At 38.6% G+C, this 21,172-nt stretch overlaps 1 protein-coding gene across 1 annotated transcript in view; it reads right to left on the reverse strand.

Moving 5' to 3' along the window:
- Positions 1 to 2,805: 2,805 nt before the first annotated feature.
- RAD23B (RAD23 homolog B, nucleotide excision repair protein) overlaps positions 2,806 to 21,172 on the reverse strand; it is a 40,843-nt gene continuing 22,476 nt past the window's right edge. Inside the window, exons 5-10 of the mRNA XM_035309593.1 lie at positions 18,096 to 18,151; positions 14,184 to 14,311; positions 9,235 to 9,358; positions 7,973 to 8,100; positions 6,854 to 7,030; positions 2,806 to 5,015 (exon numbers count right to left, since the gene is read on the reverse strand). Of these exons, the coding sequence (XP_035165484.1) occupies positions 4,902 to 5,015; positions 6,854 to 7,030; positions 7,973 to 8,100; positions 9,235 to 9,358; positions 14,184 to 14,311; positions 18,096 to 18,151 (727 nt within the window). The 3' untranslated portion in view covers positions 2,806 to 4,901. The remainder of the gene's footprint in view (positions 5,016 to 6,853; positions 7,031 to 7,972; positions 8,101 to 9,234; positions 9,359 to 14,183; positions 14,312 to 18,095; positions 18,152 to 21,172) is intronic.

Here is a 21,172-nt window from a genome sequence, read left to right on the forward strand (position 1 = left end):
CGGCCCGGGGCCTGCTCCTGCGGGGGCTCTCCATGGGCCGCAGCCTCCTCCAGGCCACATCCACCTGCTCCAGCGGGGGCTCCTCCACGGGCTGCAGCGTGGAGATCTGCTCCATGTGGGACCCATGGGGTGCCGGGGGACAGCCTGCCCCAGCAGGGGCCTCTCCCTGCACAGGCCGCAGGGGAACTGCTGCTGCCTGCCTGGAGCACCTCCTGCCCTCCTGCTGCACTCCCCTGGGGGCTGCAGAGATGGTTCTCTCACACTGCCTCACTCCTCTCTCCCAGCTGCTGCTGCACAGAAGGTTTTTTTTTCCCCCTTCCTTAAATATGCTCTCACAGAGGTGCAAACAACATCACATATTGGCCTGGCTCTGGCCAGCAGCAGGTCCCTTATATGACAAGGGGCAGCTGCTGGGCTCTGCTCACAGAGACCACCCCTGCAGCCCCCCACTACCAAAGCCTTGCCATGTACACCCACTACAGAAGTACAAATAAACCAAACAGTAATCTTACTGTGAAATGTACAGTTTAGGTGGATCACCCATTGGTCTCATCTTGAGCAACAAAAGCTTCTGAAGAGACCCAAAGAGTACATCAGGTCATAATAACATAATACGTAGCTAGAATTTTCTTTTTTTCTGCAGCTTTAACCAAGAGCACCTCAGTGGGCCTGGACTATCCAAGACTGTAGGCAGAGTTCTCACAAACATATAAACTGATTTGCTTCCCTTTATTGCTCTCTTTCTTCTGTAACCTCTTTATCACCTCTCAGAACCAGCTTTAGAAGCAACTTGTTAGACAGAGAGCTAGCAGCAAAAAGGAGCCTTTCATTTCTTTGCCTCTGATGTCTCCCTGAATATGTTAATTCCCTTCCTGCTTTCTCTATCAATCTGAATATTCCTTATTTATATATACATGCAGAGTCCCATCAAAAGTTCACTCATTAGCTGACTCTCCGCTCAGTACTGTTGCACCATGCCACTCCTCTCAAACTTCAATACACTTTTTAACTCTTCCAGGAATGCCCTTTCACAAACACTACTGCTCTTCATCCAGATGCAGGCTCTACTCTTCAGCCTAACCTCTCTACAGAGAAAACCTTTACTGTCCGAGTGATTCAGCACTCACTGTTTAGTTTAATATGCAACTCAGTACGAAGATTGACCATTTCCTTATCCAACTCCTTAACCTTTGCTTCTGAATTTTTCTTCTTCCATTCTCTAACACCAGCTGACAGTATGTCCTTTGCAGCTCACGTTTTCTCCAATAGGGAAGAGAGAATTTTAAAAGAGAGAGAGATTTAGGGTGAAGACAGGGGTGCATGTATGGAAGGGGGAAGTTTAATTCAAAAATATCACTAAGAATATATAACTGATTTTAGAAGATTTTTGCCAATTCTACAGAAACAGACACACAAGAACTCTGGAGATACTGCCCCATTTTTTCAACTTTGGCTGCTGCACATTTTAAGAGTTAAATGCTTCACATTACAAGGGTAGCTGCGAAACCTTCCCCTGGGATAGCAAACAGCTGCCTGGTGTAATACGTGGTTATTCCTGGTCTATCACATCTCAAATCCTTATCTCAGGCAACAAGAATCAGAAGGATGTTGCTCCTTGCCCTTTGTGTCATACAGTATTTGCATTAATGCTTCAAGCCTTATCAAAATAGAAAGGTACCTATTTTGCAAGCAAAAGAAACTTTTCATTCTAGGTCTCTAGACATGACTGCAGAAGTATATACAACAGAATAACTATTCCAAATGCCTAAGAGATCTTCAGCAAACAAGCTGAAAAGCACTCTGTGCAGACAATTCCTAGCAGTACATGGTAAGAAGCATGCAGCAGTGTGCCTGTGCAACTTGTTCAGGTCACACTTACCTTCTCAACGCCGTAAGTTCCATATATTCTTCCTTTTCAGCTGCAGCTACAGTGATACTGGTTCTCCTTGGCAAATATTCCAGTATTTGTAGCACCGCATCATAGAAGAGCTTGGGTTGGAAGGGACCTTAAAGCTCACCTAGTTCTACTCCCCAACCCCATCCCATGGGCAGGGACACCTCCCAACAAACCAGGTTGCCCAAAATCCCATCCAACCTGGCCTTGAACACTTCCACAGGCATCCACAGCTTCTCTCGGCAATATGTACCAGTGCCTCACCACCCTCTCTTCCTAACCTCTAATCTAAATCTCCCCTCTTTTAGCTTAAATCTATTCCCCCTTGTCCTGTCATTGTCTGCCCAGGCAAAAAGTCACTATCTTTTTGTAAGCCCCCTTTAAGTATTGAAAAACTGCAATAAGGTCACCCTTGAGCTATCTCTTCTGGCTGAACACCCCCAGCTCCCTCAGCCCTTCTTTATAGGAGAGGTGCTCCAACCCTCTTATCAACTCTAGCCCTCCCACGGACCCTTTCGAACAGAAAAACATCCTTCTTGTGCTGGGGGCCCCAGAGAACAGGTACAGTTTTTGCTAGTATATAAAAATCAGACAACGGGTCATCAGAAGTTATATGAACACCATTCCACTTCTGGAAAATGGGAACATAACTACTAATAAGGCTTCAGTCATAGCAACTACAAACCCATCAGTCAGTCTGCACAGAGTTACAAATGACCAGCTCTTTTACAAAGACAAAGCTGAACAGTCTTTAATTCAAATGCATTTATGAGTAAGCATTTCAGAATCGTAACTGAAGGGAGCAGACTGAAACACCAACAGACATTCTTCATTTCTTCTCCATCTTCCTGAGAAGGAATGGTTATTTCTGATAGCAAACAATTTCATCAGTACAGAAGACTCCCACAAACTAAAAGCTTTTGTTTTATTTATGTATCAGCTATGTAGTAAAGTACATTCAGGAAATACTTGAATCTATCTGGCATTTTTCAAGCATCTGGCAGCTGCTCATTTTACAGATAACAATTATCCCCTTTTTAACGGCAGAGTGTTACATCATTAAAATCAATCTCTTGAAATCCATAAATATACTGATATTTCTGCCTAGTTAAAACCTACTGGATGATTCAGGTCTTAATGTTAACTTCTGCAAAATGAAGCATTATGAAAGATTTATTTTCTGTTTAGCAGTATCACTTCTACCGATACAATTTTGGTTGCATCACCGATAAACAATACGCACCTATGAAGTCCTAAAAGAATAAAATCTGAATAACTACCATACACACTATCTGGAAAAAATATCACAGATGTTTAAGGATAAAAAGAAAAAGGTTTTAATACATTTAATTATTTGATTCAGATAATTATTTACAGACTATGGCCAAGCAACGAGGAAACAAAATACAAATGCTTCAGTGTTTCTTGCACCTTTTTCCTCAGACACTTGACTTGTATTTTTAGCTTAAGTAGTTGTTAAACCCACTGCTACACAATCTAAGCAGAAAATCCTTCTTTGGTTATACCACTAAATCATTAATACCATTAGTGGTACAACAGCTCACTGCTGTACCTCTGATGATACTAATATCTTCTTGGTTACTATATAGATAAAATTGTAATCCAGCTAATTGGAGTACAACAGTAAAAAGTCAAAAGATCCCCAAGTTGTGTTCACACAAAGAATGAATAAAATAACTTTAGTTAGAAATGGTATTTGTTTTCACCACTAGTACTGCAATGATGGGCAAAATTGTCTCTAAAAGTCAACATATGTGAAAAGACGACATTACATTTTGTGATGACTAAATGAAGTAAATGATAATTAGGTACAAGAAGTAAAATTCAAAACTATATAATCAGAGCTTATTTTCAATATAAAGGAAGTTACGTCTGCAGACTCTTTCAGAACTGCAGTAACTTGATTGTTTGCTTGACAATGCAAGCTCTAAACTCTTTTCCTCATAAAGTAAATGCATCCAAAAAAAGTCCTTACTGGTCAGAAATTGCTTGATCATTACAATCTACTCAAGATCAGAATGCCAGTATCTTCAGATGCTTACAACTCTATTTATATTTTCTTTTGTAAAAGTTGGTCCAACAAAAGTATGAAAGTGTAATTTTATTTGATGGTAAATGAAGTCTCACTGCTACAGACAAAACTGAAGCTTGCATTTTGTTTGTTGGCAGAAAAAGAATATTCAATTCACAGGAGCGCATATAACAAAACCAAACATGCAATCTATTGCTTTTAAAACCTTTACAGCAACATAACATTAAAGTGAACAGTAATTATTTATCTATCAATTTTCCCCAAAAGAAAAGATGTAAACAGAAGAATAACTTTACTTGTCTGTATATAGCTTCTCAGATTATGGGGGGTGGGTGGAGGAATTTCTCAATTAATGATCGAGATGATTAACTGAAATAGGTTTTCATTTGAAGAAAACCTTTTTTAATCCAGCATTTAACAAAATTAATGGGCTTCTTGCACTAATTGAGCTAATCTGAAACAGGAAAATAATTACCCATATTTTGGTATTCATGTTTACATTTGCCCAGATCGTTTGGATTTTGCAAAGCTGCTATCCAGTGTTGCCATGAAATACAGATTGTAGAATCTAGGTAGTATAGGCTATTTCCAATACCAATATTAAGTAGAAAGGAGCATGAAGTCGGGCATTATACTACATTTCTGGAACTAGTACAGTAAGAATGAAACCCTAAGAAAAAAAAGTTAAACTACAGTTTATAGAAGGAACTAAATACCTGCAGAAGCTGATTTTTGGTTGTATATTATTTTACATTGTGTAATTTGCTGCATCTGCTAATTTAAAGCAGACATACTTAATTTTCTCTTTACTTTGTTACCTACATTTTCTTCTCCCCCACCCTTATACCATACACCAAGCATTATGAATATAAGCCCAAATATCCCAGACAATCCAGTGAACAAAGTTAGTGTAATGCACTGGTGTGAGGTGTGAGATTAAAAAAAAAAAACCTCTCAATCTTCATCAAAGTTCTGTTGTAGAAGAAAATTGGCAGCCAAGTTTTCATTCTTCTCACAAGCAAAATATGCTTGTATCACAAGTCCTTCAGGAAATCCTAATGCCTTCAACTGAAGAAAAGAAACATGTTTAGAAAGCACAGTGTGTATAATAAGCTTCTTTGTATGTCTAGTATCTTCAGATGCCACTTGAGCAAATTAATGCTTTTTTTGAAACAACACTGCTGTCTAGCTCAATATAACCTCTAGTGAGCAGAGTTAGGTGTTGCCTCTGTCTTTACTAACCAAAACTAAGTTCTTATTTGAAAGAAGTGATTTATGTGAGTGCAAGGTGGCACCATAAATTTTATCACTTTTCTTTCACTACCACAGCAAGTCGCTAAAACAGACTTGGGTCACAGTAATGTCAGGAAGTAACTGCACTTTGCGTTGCTGTTGAAAAAACATTGAAAAAATGCTCATTTTAAGCTATTAATTATACAAAGCTCAGCAATTTTAACAAAACTTGCCTGGAGCAAGATTTCCCAGCCTCTGATTTGTTCATCACTGGCAGACAACATAATGTACCACATTATGCCATACTTTCAGTTGTTTTAACTGGCTTTCACTTTTTAAAAAATGACTAAAAATTTCAGCTATGAGAAGACAGTTAAGCATAATCTGTTCTTCACAAGTCAGTGGACTAATATCTGGGACACACTGACAAACAGGCATTAGAATACTAGAGGCTGAGATTGTTACAGTGGCAATGGGTTTAGCTTGCACTTAGAAAAACTCTGCAAAACAATCTTTGTTTTAGCCGAAGGCAAGTAAATACTGTCATCTAGGGATTTTCTTAAAATCCCTACTGCACCTGCAAGACATTTTACATATAGGACAGATCAAATCTCTGCAAGAAATTACTTCCTTTTATCACTTATAAACCATTCTTAGATTTTTGTGCCTCCGAACAGCATCAAGGTGTCAGCTGTAGCACTATGACACCTAAGTTTTAAGGTGTGTTTTTCATGAAAGAAGGAAGAAGCACACATTTCACTTTGTTGGATTTTGCAACAGGTTGTAGAGGTAATATTCTACTGCATAAAATGGTTTTAAAAGGAAATGCAGCAGACTAGAAACGAACTGTCAAGAAGCAGGCAGTTTTATTAGACTAATTTTGTCTAATGTCCATTTTCTTGATATTTAGAAAGTTGACACCTATATTAAAGGGTTTTTCTGATAATCCTTACAAAACCTTTTGCTTTGTCAGTTAACAAAAGTCTCTTTGATAAACAACAGAATTGTTACTACATTATGACATAATTCTTCACAGTTTGTTCTTAAAAAAAATCAAAACATCTTGGAGGCATTGACATCTATGTAAATCCATATTTAGTGAGTGTTACACATGGTGTTTATGAATGCGGTACACCTTCAAAAGTGTATTTTTGTAGACATATTTACCTGCGTAAAAAGCTGTAATTAACTAAATCTAATGGACAGACAAATAACTGGGTTAAGAAGTGACTTTAACTAATCTACTTAACTATGAGAGCTTTAACTATCCCAATAGTTTGCAAAGAATGACCATGCAGATGCTCCTTTGCACCTGGAAATCCATCATAGTTGGCACTACCTTAAACAGTACTGTCTGAGACAGCAAGAGGGTCCCTTTCCTCTGGGAAACTCATTCAGTCATCAATTATTAGAGATGGCCTCTGATCACTTACAAGGCTCTATATCTTTCAAGTAAGGACTTGAGAGATTTTATACTCATTGGCTATAGAGCAAGAAGAGATGTGATTTGACAAACTAGGCTACACCAACTATGAAATATCAAAAATCATTCAAAACTACTTAACATAAAGTAATAAACACAGCATAAGTTAAAGCATGTTGTAAGCATGCAATAAACACAGTGAACACCCTAAAAAAATAGCCAAATAACACTTCAAAGCAGAAAGGCTTACCCTTTCTATAGCTTCTTTTTCCTGAGGTGTTACTTGAATGTAGTTCATATGACCATTTCCAGCTTCTGCTACTCCTCCTGTGCTGGCACCATCATCACTGCCACTTAAGCCCTGGCGGGACTCTGTAACTGGCTCATTCAACATATGAATAAAATGCTCCTGGTGTTGGCTTATTTGCTGTGATACATAGGAGAATAAAAGGAAGAAATACATTGAAATAAAGCATGTGTAGTTCTGCCAACAAGCAAGTAAGGATACTTACTATTTTCAGTAAATTCTGCAGCCAAAAGCAAGCATAGAAATGTGTAGTAAAATATGATTAAATCAAAAGAAATTCAATTTCATGTTTAAGTTCAGTTGCAGTGACCCGCCCCTCTTGGGTTGGCAGCCCAGAAAGCCAACCGTATCCTGGCTGCATCAAAAGCAGCATGGCCAGCAGGGCTGGGGAGGTGATTGTCCCCCTCTGCTCTGCTCTCGTGAGACCCCACCTGGAGCACTGCATTCTGCTCTGGGGACCCCAGCACAAGAAGGACATGGACGTATTAGAATGAGTCCAGAGGAGGGCCACGAGGATGATGAAGGGTCTGGAGCATCCCTCCTATGAAGACAGGCTGAGGGAGTTGGGGTTGTTCAGCCTGGAGAAGAGAAGGCTTCAGGCAGACCTTATAGCGGCCTTCCAGTGCCTAAAGGGAGCCTACAGGAAAGCTGGGGAGGGACTTTTTCTCAGTGCAGCGTTGTGATAGGAGAAGGGGTAATGGCTTGAACCTAAAAGAGGTTTAGATTAGACATAAGGAGGAAATTCTTCACTCAGAGGGTGGCGTGGCACTGGCACGGGTTGCCCAGAGAAACTGTGGATGCCCCATCCGTGGAGGTGTTCAAGGTCAGGTTGGATGGGGCGTTGGGCAATCATGGCAGGGGGGTTGGAGGTAGGTAATCTTTAAGGTCCCTTCCAACCCAAACCATTCTATGAGTTTATGTTCCATGCAGCAACAATTGATGAAAAACCAACAACAGCATCATGGAACTGCTATTAACATGTTATCTTAGGTAATGTCAACATCTCCCTTTTCAATGTCTAAATCAAAATTAGTAGAAATATTTTGTTATTTAAAGATTCACCTGTAGTAGCTGAGGGTTTTCCCGTCCAATCTGTTGTAGCAATGCCGGTAACAAAGAAGGATTTTGCTGGATGATTTGTCTCATCTGCTGGAATTGAGGCTGATTTCGCAAGAACTCAAGTGGATGTCCTGACAAAACAGCGAATTTAAATGCTTTTAGAAAGTTAGCAAAACTGTTATAAAATGCATACCTATAATTGTAGACAGAAACAGAACACAAAAGTGGACAATATACCCCTCATTGAAAAATAGAAGAGCTTATTTCCACACACTAACTCTATAGCTTTAACTGAGAATTCTTGCTACTAAGCTTAAACCAAGTATTTTCTTCTCACCCAGCTTTCTCTAGAGATCCAACAGGCTTCTGTCCCTAATCTCCAGACTTCTCTTTATGTCTTATCTCTGAGTAACCTCATTTGAGACACGTAGCCAGCTAATATCTGGTCTCTACATCTACAACTGAATTCTGCCTCCTGCAATCAGTCACTTCTTTCCTTCTCGAGTGAGTCTTTGCATCCCATATATCTTGTGCTATTAGGTATTGCCTTGAATTTATAACAGTCAGAAGTGCTCTGAAACATCCCGTTCCCACACTCTCTCTTTGCAGATAATGCCATGACTACCTGTCTGTCCTACCTGAGTGTTTAATACTCTGTCCTCTAACAAGGATTACACCTTGGATACTGTCTCTGCCATAGACCAAGACAGACTTTTCCTACTCACTGACTATACTCCTTTCACATATTTATTTCCCCTTCAGACAGAGTTCTCTGCAGCAGGCCCTAAACCGTCTGTCCACATGGCGCGCTGCAGCACAAGGAGTCCCAGCTCATGGTAGGTCTCACAGGTGCTACATTTGTATGTAGCCTTATTGTGTGTTTCCTCCTTGATATTCCAACATCCAAGTGGTAAATGTATTAGAATAGTCACACGCAACAGTGCACAGGGAAACACAAAAGTAGGAAGCTAGAACTTAAGTGGGAGAAAGTACAATGCCCCCACATTTGTGGTCTTACATTTAACGCTAAGATACTGAATTGAAGGAATGGTGCAAGATCACTGCACTATTAGACATTTCATGTGTTATTCCAGATATATTCACATATAAAAAGCCGTATGTTCTAAGCAAGTATCACACGAAATTTTCATGTTACAGTTCTTATCCAATTCACTTTAATCAGTCCACGGAACTTAAATTCACTGAAGCACAAAGTGCTTAAATGCATAAGTTTATCACATCCTCTCAAATATAATCTTCCTTACCTCCTAATGAACTAGCAGTTGTAGGTATAGTTGCTACGGCTGCTGCCACAGCTGGAGACTGAGAGGAACCAGTGCTTGCTGCTTGAGGGGGTTCAGCCACAGCCTGATTATCTCCAGGTATACCCTAAAGCCACAGTTGACATTATTACCTACAGAACGCTAAAAAATATTTGGTTTACTGCATGTATTATTTACTCTTTAGAACAAAGCGAAAATGTTAATGTTTTCACTGCAAATACAACACAAGATGCTGTGACAGGTGCATTTACAGGTGGGAGAGGATACTGTGACAAGAATGATTTATTTTTGATAATGAAAATGTGTGGTTTGTATAGCTAGCTAGTAAAGCATGTAATGCATCAGTTTAAAAGCACATTTAAGTGTGTAAACAAATACTTGCTTTGAATTGTGTTCCAAAGTATTTGACAGGAGCAGAAAAGTTTATTTTCATAACACCATAGCATATTATAACACTGTATTTAGTTAAAGTTACATTTCAGCAACAGAATCATAGCACACAATGCTAACTGAGATTATAGCGATATAGTTGATCCATTTTTCTTGCAAGACATTAAGGAGAGATAAGATCACAGCTCTCTGGACCTCTTTTTTTCAACTGAACAGCTTGACGGTTGTCATTTACTCTATCTTATGTGTGAAAAAGACTTCAGCTTATCAAACTTTCAGCAGTAAAGAGAAATAGTTAATTTGTATTTTGTTTAGTTTGCTGTACGCAAACAGCTTTACCTATTTATGAATTGCTCAAGGCAATGAACCTAACAATCTAGAAATGACAAATTATACTGTATTAGAATGCAGGTTATGCAGCCCAGACGGACTGTGCAGCCCTACTACCTTTGTCCTACAAGGAAACCCTTACCACCCTAACCATGCTCTTTGTCACTGGATTTCTGCACCAAATTTGCCCTTCCCATCCTCCACGCTGCAGTCCTAAGGGACAAAACTACACAAGATCCTCTACCTGAAAATACTGAGTTTCCAGGGCACCAAGAATTGAGAAGGCAACAGCACTGGTGTAACAGAATATATTTCACCTAACTCAAAGGAAAATAAAGCACCCTTCTGTTTGGGAACAACTATGCATAAGGAACAGGGAGGGTGGAAAAAAAAACACAGAATTTCAGTTGTACTGTTTTTGACTGGGATGGAGTTAATTTCTTCACTGTAGTTGTACGAATCTATGTTTTGGATTTGTAATGAAAATACTGTTGGAAACACACTGATGTTTTTAGTTGCTGCAGAGCAGTGTTTGCACAGAGCCATGGACTTTTCAGCTTCTCACACCCCCTGCCAGTGAGGAGACTGGGGGTGCACAAGGATCTGCGAGGGGACACAACCAGGACATCTGACCCTGCCTGCCCAAAAGGATATTCCATACCACATGGTGCCATGCTCAGTAATAAAAGACTTAGGAAAAGAGTAAAAAAGAGAGGATGTTCAGAGTTACAGCATATGTCTTTCCAAACAACCTTTATAAGTAGTGAAGCTTTCCTGGAAACAGATAAACATCTGTCTTTTGATGCGAAGTTGTGAATGAATGTTTTGTTTCACTTGTGCAAGCAGCTTTTGCTTCACCTGTTAAACTGTCTTTATCTCATCCCACACGTGTTCTCATTTTCACTACACTGATTCTCTTCTCCATCCCACTGGGGGGGAGTGAGCAAGCAAACCTGTGGTGCTTACCTGCCTACCAGGTTTAAACCACCACATCACTGTAAACAGGTAAGAGTTAGGTAAACCTACCATAGAAGTCAGTGGTAGGTAATGTAGACTGAAAATTCTGCTATAATACGTTATTTCACATTATATGTTCATTGCTGTAGCTGGACAAAAGAGACAAATATGCAGATAATATAAAGGCCACATCTAAAAAGGTAGAACTGCACAGTGTTCCAGGAAAAAACCTTGCCTTATCTAAGAGTTAAGAAGCACATCAAGGTATAAGCCAACTAACACAATGAGTCCATATTTAAGCCACTTGCTGTAATAAATGCATTTTTTCCAGTCACACACTTTATTACCTTTATCTGTCTTGATCAGCTTGCTATACTTTCATCCTTCCACAGAGGGGGAAGGAAATTTCATGACATGATTTGTAACTCTCTCTTTTAGCATTGCTTTAAAGAGCAATAAATACCTTTTCACATCAAATCAGTTATTTCTGGGAATCCAAACATTATGTATGAACTATTGTATGACGGGGTATGTAGTGATAGGACAAGGAGTAATGTTTTTAAAGAGAGTAGATTTAGATTAGATTAGCCATTAGGAAGAAATATTTTGCTACGAGAGTGGTAAGGCAGTAGAACAGACTGCCCTGCGAATTGGTGGACGCTCTATCTCTGGAAGTAGAAGTGTTGAAATCCAAGGTGGATGGGGCTTTGGGCAACCTGGTCTAGTGGGAGGTGTCCCAGCCCACGGCAGAGGGTGTGGAACCAGACAATCTTTGAGGTCCCTTCCAACCCAAACCGTTCTATGGCTCCATGATTCTATGAATTTGGGATCAATTTTCTGAAATTGCAGATTGACTTCATGTATTCACAGACTTATGTAGTATGGATACAGATTGCAATGACTAAACAGCAAACGTTTGTTTAAACTTTAAGGCTGCTCTCAAATAGAAGCACTATGGAAACTAGTTTAACCAAATTTGCTTAGAGATAATTTATCATTTTGAACATTGTCTCAACTCTTTAATACAGTCTTGAACTCTCATTATCCAAAAAAAACAAGACTATGTATGATGGTACTCAGATTAGACTAGTGAGATGTATGCACCTGGTTTATTCAGCTATACAAACCATAATAAATCATTATATCAATTCACATAAAATTTATTTGGAATGTAAACAGTGCTTGGACTGTGAGAAGGGCATTTTTGCCTTATGGTGGATTAAATCTGATTACAGTTTAACTAAGCACTGGAGCAGTTTTTTAGCTGACACTTTTCACCACAGGGGCACATAATAACCACATCAAGCTGAGCCCAAGGAATATAAACATTTCCAAACAAAGAGGTTGCAACCAATGGTCTGGTCTGATGGTTGGATGAAAGACAGAACTCCTTCCTAATTAAGGATTGGGAAATCCTTGGGTCAAAACCAGATTTGAGTCTAAACATCCCCTAAAGACACGTCTGAGGCATAAGGAACAGTGTGTTTTGGAACTGGAGCCTCCTACAAACACAGCTGAGGCATATAGGGTTACAGAGAATCTAGATCCTCAGCCGTAAAAACTGAACAGCTTGTCACCTGAATTACTGACAGCAAGTGGAATCTTCAGTGCTAATCTAGGGAACAGCTACAGTTTAAGCACTGATACTCTCTTGACCTTTTCTTTCCAACAGTTTAAAGTCACGTTTTTCATACCGACTCTTTAAAGCAGGATAGTGGAATACACTTAAGAGCTCAAATTCCTGACACTACTCTGCAAAGTATCTAAAAGATAACACTGATGATTGTTTGGAGTCTGATAAAATAGGAGATCAAAGAACTGTGTAATCAATGGACCAGTACCAACTAAAGAAAAGCTTTCTTGATGCATAAAGATGGTAAGGAATATATTCAGATCAGACTAAGAACAATCTAAGAGACTTTTTGCAGCAACAGCATTTTTCTAGGAGTAAAATAGAAGTATGTCCACTAATAAGTTATCTAAGAGCAAAACTCCTTCTCCCCACTCCTTTCTCCAACTGCTAAAAGAAGAATGAAGAGAACATATTTTCAGTAAGGGATAACATGAAACAGGAAGGGATCAGCTTGTGTTAACAGGAAGACTCATTTTAAACATAAGGACCTACTGAAAAAGAGATGAACTTCTGAGTACAGACCTAATCAGTTTGGTAGACATGCCATGCATTGAACTTCATTGCAAGGATGCTCTGTTTTTGTTCAAGGATTTCAGAAATGGAATAAGCTAGAGCAGGGAAACACCATTCTGACTGTAAAGGCACTACAGCATACACCACTGGGGCATGCACAGCAAATGCAACACTTCTAGGAGGCACTGGATTTATTATGCACAGACCAAATACACAATGAACCTGCAGTAAAACCAACACTTGTAAAGCATGAAGAACAAATATTAGTGACATTCAGACAAACAGCAGCTGGACTGGTATTTGCCCTTAGGGCAACACAATATTCATCACCTTTGTTTGGCCCAATACGACATGAGAACATGACTGTCTACAACCATGTACTCAAAATGTTCGTTGCCCATTTAAAAACTGTGGGTTACAAAGTCTTGGCATCATTAATGTGAGTAGCAGCCATGATGGTGATGTGTCGTTATAACTATTGAAGAAAAAATTCATTTACAAAATAGAAGCTTTACAAGAGCTGGTCAGGAAACCAGCTTTCCTATCAGTCTATCTCATATTCTGTTCAAAGTATTTGAAGAGTTCATTTCACCCTTGAAACTATGTTTGTAAAACAAGATATTGTTTCTTGTCCAGAATGCTGCTTAAATTAAAACACCAATTAAAAATTGAGCACACTTTAAAAAAAAAAAAAGCCTCATGAATCTTTCCATTCACAGAATACATTAATATAAACATTGTGCACGATTAGTAAGAATGATAAACAGGAATTTTTAAGATGCCCTTGTGAAGTTACATATACTAATAAAAAAACACAGCTAGTGCTGTCACTAATGTCACAACAATCACTTCTTGAGCCAGTCATTAGCAGTTACAACTATCACTGAAATTGGGCATACTTTACACATATAACCACAACAATCAACACAGAATAAAAACAAGAAGTGATAAACGTAGCTAAAGACAACTTCGTTATTTCCTGTAGCAGCACATTATGATCCTAAAAAACAATATTCAAAATAACAAGTACATCAAAGTTAAAATTCTCATTTAATGAGGACAAACTAAACAATGAAAGAGCAGAGTACACATGGAATAAACTACTCACCATTAAAAGGTACTCCACGGCTCTGTCAGGATTGTTGAAGCTGGCTCTCAATGCTGCAATTACTTGCTCTCGTTCATAGCCCATTGACATGATTTCAGTCACCATATTCTCATAGGACTGACCTGTCACTAGAAGTAACATGATTACCATTTTAAGGGAATAAGGCAAAAGAAAGGCACAAAAAAGTTTCAATGGAGAAATGTTACTTCTACCCAAATCTGAGTCATTCAATGAAGAGTAAAGAACATCTGGTATTAACCTTGCCATGGCTCTGTGGCTTTAACTCCAAATATATTCTGGTGGTTTCATTATGCACTTGATTGGAACAGTAGAGTTCCAAGGTAATGAACACACTGTGAAATTCTATTAAAAAAGCAGAACTTTTTACACTTCGGTCTTCATAGTTAAGATTATATTCCCTCTCTATGCTGTTCAATCCTTACAGCTACCATTCCATTCCTGATGTAATTAAGAAAAGTCTCCTGCAGTGTAAGCTTGGAAATCAGGCTTTCTAGCCAGAAACCTGCTTGTCAAACTCTAGCCTTTGAGAGGTTCCCTGATACTCTTTACACTAAGCTATGCTTAGATAGATGACAAAGACTTAGAACCAAGTTATAACAGCCTACTGTCTATGCACTGGTGGCAACAAGCAAAGTAATTTAATCAACTGAACATGAACCAAATCAAGTCAGGAAGAAGACTGGAAGTTATGTCTAGGAGAATCTCTCAACCTAGTGAGGATTAAGGAGAACAAACTATCTAAGCTAATGTGTATTTGACTAGAGATCCCTTACACCAAATTCCCCACCTTTTAGGGAATAAACGGACTAAAACTGGACCATACCTGCAGACATCAAGGAAAAAAGGTACACCTATTATATGAATGATTTGAGGAGAACTGATTACTGTACTAATGGTATCACAGGTAAAATGAGTTTTTAGTAAAACACATTATTTTCTTCTGTTAAAAGCAGACGGCAGGTTTTTAAAAAAATCAAAAACACCAATGAAAAAATTACCATATTCTGAATTGCAGCTGAGCAACATTTTAAAGGCTACTTCCCACACAAAGCTGAAAAAAATGAAAGGGAATAAAAAAAAAAGAAATCCAGGAACTAAAATACCAGTTCCTTCCCCAGCTAAAAATATTATTGATTTTAGTGGAACACTACTATTGACATTGTAAACATGTTGAGTTACTTGGAGGAAAAGGGTACAATTAACAGTAACTATAAAAAACAACAGATTATAAAAATATAGAGGAAACAAATGCTACTCTACTAAGACCACTAAGTTGCAATTAGAAGAACCAAATAACATCTCATGTTTTATACCATGAGGGAGAAGTTGTTCAACTCAACCCAAGAGCAGCACGAGCACATTGCTTGTTTTCATTTAAGAATACTTCTGAATAATCAGTGGATGTATGACTGAGGGCAACATACTCAAGAACAAATAATACAACAGCTCTAGCTTAAAGATACTTGTGCATTACCCATTAAGACAAATAAGGAATTGACATCCCTTGGCTAATCTGAGTTCTTACTGTTCAGACTTCAAAATAATAGTATCAATCTGAGTTTAAAGAATGGTATGTACTTGTGTTTACACAAAACTACAAGTTCAGACATTTTACATCTTCACTTTTTCAAAAAAATAAGCAGTTATGCAAACTTTGCTGTAAAGATACTTATTACCGCACATATCTTCAGAGAAGAAAAAAAATCAGTATCACTGTACTGGAACAATAGTTGCTTTGACTAACTTTCTGCTCATGTTTTCTAGCATACTACCAGTTTATCCTTACTGCTGATAATGAACTAATGAAGGTCAACAGCACAGAATATCTTGATTTAATTAGTCACTTCATAAACATTTCTATTTCTGCAGTGCTTTTTCAATACAGGCTATGTAGAGATCAGAACAGTATGATAGATTTTGTACAGAAAAAAAAAGCAAACAGACGTACTGTGTATCTAGACACATGTACTCCATATACCATCTACTTACACAAGTGCTAAAGTAAGATCAAGAATAATTCAGGAATTGCACATCAGCTGTATCATGATATAGTCACATCTGTTTCTACATAGTGTTAACTAAGAATGTTTGTGAGGTCAGTGCTGAACTGTTTCTGCTCTTTGCTTCTGTTTTTCAAATAACATGTTAAAGTTGGATTAACTTTGAAATCCAATTCATTATGATCCCAAAGATAATTCTTGTTCAATGCCCTAAAGGAAAGTCAGGCTGCTCCTGTAAAAGAGATGGTTGCACAGAACTGCAAGACATGCAGATCTTTCTGTAACACACAAAGCCACACTGATTTCCAGTCAGCCTTTATGTCTGAAAACAAAAGCAATTTAATAGAAAACAATCCCTGTTTTTAAAGTGAAGTCAATTATGTTCAGACAATATAACTGAGAAGTGACAGTAAGAACACATGTAGGATCCCACTTAGGATGCAAAAACATACTACAGGAATTTATGCGAGCAAGTTCCTTTTAAAACAGTTTCTAAAGAAAAGGAAGCACAAAGCTCATGCTTATTGCATTTGAAAATGTTTTGGCGTATAACCCTTCCAGTACAGTCAGCCAGAAAATCACACACTATGCCCGGTATTTCCAAAATGTTAGGGACATGGATTAACTACACTAGAAACTAAGCAAAGAACTTGCCCACAAATTAGGTAAGTGAGGTGTTCTCCTTCTGCTACACTAAAAAAAATGGTCAACTCTGAAGATAACTGAACGAAACCCAACAGTTTAATTTAACTTGTTGGTCATTATTGTTTATATGAATATTTATGATGACCACATCTCTGCCGTTAAGGTATAATGAATGTGTAAGGAAGCCTGCAGCACCTTTGGTACCAGCAGTAACTCTTAGAATGTAACAAAACTCAAGTGGTTGTTTCCTACAGTAACTATCACCTATTTCAGCTCATAAAGTTCTTCAGTCTCAAACAGGCATAACACAAGACTCTAAGCTGCAGTTAGACAGATTAAACGTGGTGGCTACCACCAGTACAGGTTAAACAATACTTGCTCCTAAAAAAACTCTTTTTTACATCTGCCCACACAGCATCCACACTGCTACACAAAAATGTAAGTGAAACTTTCTTTTATTAGTTTAACTTTTTGTACTAGGATGCCGCTTAATGTTTACAGTGAAAGATAAAATGAAAAAAAAATCCACCCTCCTCTTTATTTCTGTGTCTTAACTTGATACGCTCTAAAAAAAATCTCTACAAATTTAAGTATGTAGTAAGGAGTGTGTGGGTTTGTCTAGAAATTTCCTATCTACCAAAGTAAGCCTAAGTGAGCTGCTGAAATTTCTTTTGTTTTTATGCTGTTTATTCCACTAAGAAAAAAGACATTTAAATTGTCAAAGAAAAGTGAACTAAAGTATACAGAGACATTCGCTCCTCAACCTAGACAGAGGCAGGTAAATTCGTCTAGCGTAAATGTATCAAACTATACACTTTGAAAATACTGTCAAAGCTAAAACAAGCAAATTACAAAGACAGACATTTTATCAGCCATTTTATCAGACCTGCTCAATGGGAAGCAAAGATAAAAAGAAAAGCATATACGTATTTATGTCCACTGTTTTAGCCATGCCACTTCAAACTGAATAGTTAGAAAAGAAATTAAGGAAAATAAAATAAATGAAAAAAAAAAAGGAATGGTAAGGATCTTCCTCTTACACAATAAAAATATATGAAGTGAAATATTCTTCAGTAAAGAATTCTTGATGCTGGTTCTAAGATATCAACTTCAATTCTTAAAGAAGAGTACTTTGATTATAACTTTAACAATGACAGATACAGAAGAGAATGTCAATATCTGCTAATCCGTCATTTGTTTCTGCTGCACCAAAGTAATGTCTACATTAAAAAAACACTCCACTTACCAAGTGCACTTATAGCATCCTCAAAAAGATTTGATCGAGATGTATCACCTGTTGTACTGTAAGATGAAGACAAGTGCAATGGTAATTACAAAACTTTGGAAAACTTCCTATTTTTCAAAAATAGCAGCAGCAGCTGTAACTCTAAGTGGCCCCTTTTGTTTTTTCTTTAAAAAAAAAAAAAAAAAAAACCAAAAAGAAAAAAAAAAAAAAAAGGCTTTCCAAAAATTTTTTCTTGGACTTACAGTGAGACAAGATTTTGCAAACTTACAATACTACCACTTTTAATACGTAAAGACCAACCTCCCCCCTCTATTCCCCAGTATTTTGGCTCTTACCCATCTGTTCAGGGATTAGCCATCTGTTTGCTTGAATACTTCAAAGGGAAGGAGAACACTGGATTTTTCAAAAGTACACAGCAATCTCGTTAACTGCTTCCCCTTAGTCACTGGTGTAATTCAGTCTGACCCCCATGAGTACCCAAGGAGGTCAGTGGGAAGCATTTATTAAAATCTCAGTATCCCACTTTTCCAGTAAAATAAACTGCTAATATTTGCAATCATTCCTTTTCAGGTTATCAAAGTTGTTATGCTACAGGATAAAAGACTCACCAAGGAGCACAGAGGCACAACAGAAGGCTGAGGAACCCCCATAGCCCAGTCAGAGCAAAGGGAGCCCCCTGTCCTGGCTCCTGTCAGGACTACAAGCTGAAGCTTATCAGCCCCATAGACTGAGGGTGACACCCTCAATGGGTCAACAGGATAGGAGAGGCTCTCCAGGTCTCCTTACACACCCAGGCCCTTGCTACTTACAGGCTGATGGGACACGTGGATTGCCAGGAAAAGGGTTTTGAGATTGTGCAAGACTTATTATGGATTATTTAGGAGAAGAGCAAAAAGCAGGGGAAAGGAAGTACCACGGCACTCTGTGGATGAGAAGTATGAGGGGAAAAAAAGAGGGAAGAAAGGATTAAAAATGGTCAGTCACATGTAAGCAGCACTTGACTGGCCATGCCCTGCACCCGATCACCAGTCTGTTCTAACTTCTAGTTAAACTCTATTTTTAACATTTTTTTCATGATTAGGAGTGTCTGTCCTTTGTTCATGTGTGTGTATGGAGGTCTAAATGCCAGCCACTGAAGAAGGAGCCGCAGGGGCCCACATGCCTGGGATGTCAGCAACTGAAGAGACTGAAGTGCATGCGTACTGTGTGGATGCCTACGCACATCCGTGTGCATTCACCAGTGAATGTCAAGCCCGATCAGCTGGTGAGCAGGCTAAGAGGCTTAAGAGCTAGGTATGGAAGGGCTGCAAGTCAGAGTCAGCTGCTGAAGGGCCTGTAATGTCCGGGGGTCAGCTACAGGTACAATCACAGGCCTCAGCCAGGCACTGGAGAGATCTATTTGTTCATGTCTTTATGCCTGAGGCAACTGGGCAACCAGGGGATGTAGGGACCAGATACGTGGTATAACGCATGTCTGCAGACAGTTCCTGCACGGACACACCATGCACATGTGTACATGTGTACAAGGAGAGCATGAATATCAGCAGCTGGAGCTGGGTTGCAGAGCTCAGGTGGTTGCATGCTAACTGTGGAGGCTGGTAGATCTAGGGTCCAGCTACTGGAATAGACTGAGGCAAGCTACTGGATGGATTCATATTCTACGTATGTATGCATGCATGTATTTTCCACTAGTGAGCTTCACCCTTGAGCAGCCAGATGGGAAAAGTATAACTCTACTGGGACTACATGCTTGATCTTGATACTTCATGGACCTGGGGACATGGAGCTGCAGCAGCCTCACATCTATCAGGCTACCAGAGCTGGCAACTCCTGACAGCAGCTAGTGAAAGATCATCAGATTAACCTGAATCAGTCTGCAGAAGGTGCCATTAAATATCTGACAAGGCATATAGATTCATTTTTTCAGTGAGAAAAAAATTGTTCTAGCAAAATGCTTAACTAGTATCTATCACCAGTAAGACTTAAACTAAAAAAGATCAAAGGCAAGAGAAGACACTAGCTTGCCCAGCCAAGGGTCAAAAAAAACTTCACCAGTGTAGGTAATTTAACTTTTAAAGCAAATCAAAAACAAGTAGTAGTCAGAAAAATCCAGGGAGGCATTAACTACAGTGTATTTGTCAGATTAGTCGGTTGCTTTCTTCTATGTCTTTACACTGAGATTCCCTTACCGCATGCAGGTTTTACAACACTGCAGTCTCTACGTGAAAAATCTGGAAAGGTGTTCCAGTTCTGAAGATTTAATCTTTGAACCCACTGAACAAACTGAGCAGTAAAAATCCTACTTGTTAACATTAAAACTTTTAAGTTATTCTATTGACAACTGAAGTTTCATTTACATACCACATTAAAAAGATGTCCATTTCTCAGAATTACAAAATTAAACCAACAGTTAATATATTTAGTGCAAGAAATCTGCTGAGATTTTCAGGATACTTGCCAATTGCTAATTTTGTTTCCTCATCACCAAATCAAATAAATATTTGATGGTATTTAAATACCACCATTTCAAAAATTAATGTCTTGTGCAATACCACTCACATAAATAATATACAAATAATTGCAAGCCAGTGTATGAAAAATGAAGACCTGATGTTATGCAGTACTTCGAGGGCCATTAGGTTATAGTTAACAACATTTTTATCCCATGCAATGCTTAAGCAATTTTAGGTGAGCAAAGCCAGAAGTATAGGACAGGAATGTAACCTCTAACTCACACTTGATTTTCTTGAATGTTGAGAATTGAGGTTAAAAGCTATTTCAACTCCCACAACTATCTGCAGATGGGCCAAGTATTGTTCAGAATGAATTAGTTTGTGGATTTAATATATTACATGATCAAGAGCAATACTATAGCCTACATTTTAGAAGAAAAAGCTCTTTCCAAAAATTAAGAGTCCTACAGCAACACAGAACTTAGTAGCATGGTTCAAAGCTAACCAGTATGATTGAAAACACAGCCAGTAGTCTATGAACAAGACAGGACACACCTCTTTTAAGAGCTTTGCTAACAGTAGCTCCCCACACTGGGGAGTATCCATCTGAAAGAAAATCTGGGC

Source organism: Oxyura jamaicensis, chromosome Z (genome assembly GCF_011077185.1).
Source record: "Oxyura jamaicensis isolate SHBP4307 breed ruddy duck chromosome Z, BPBGC_Ojam_1.0, whole genome shotgun sequence".
NCBI classification, from domain to species: Eukaryota; Metazoa; Chordata; class Aves; order Anseriformes; family Anatidae; genus Oxyura; species Oxyura jamaicensis.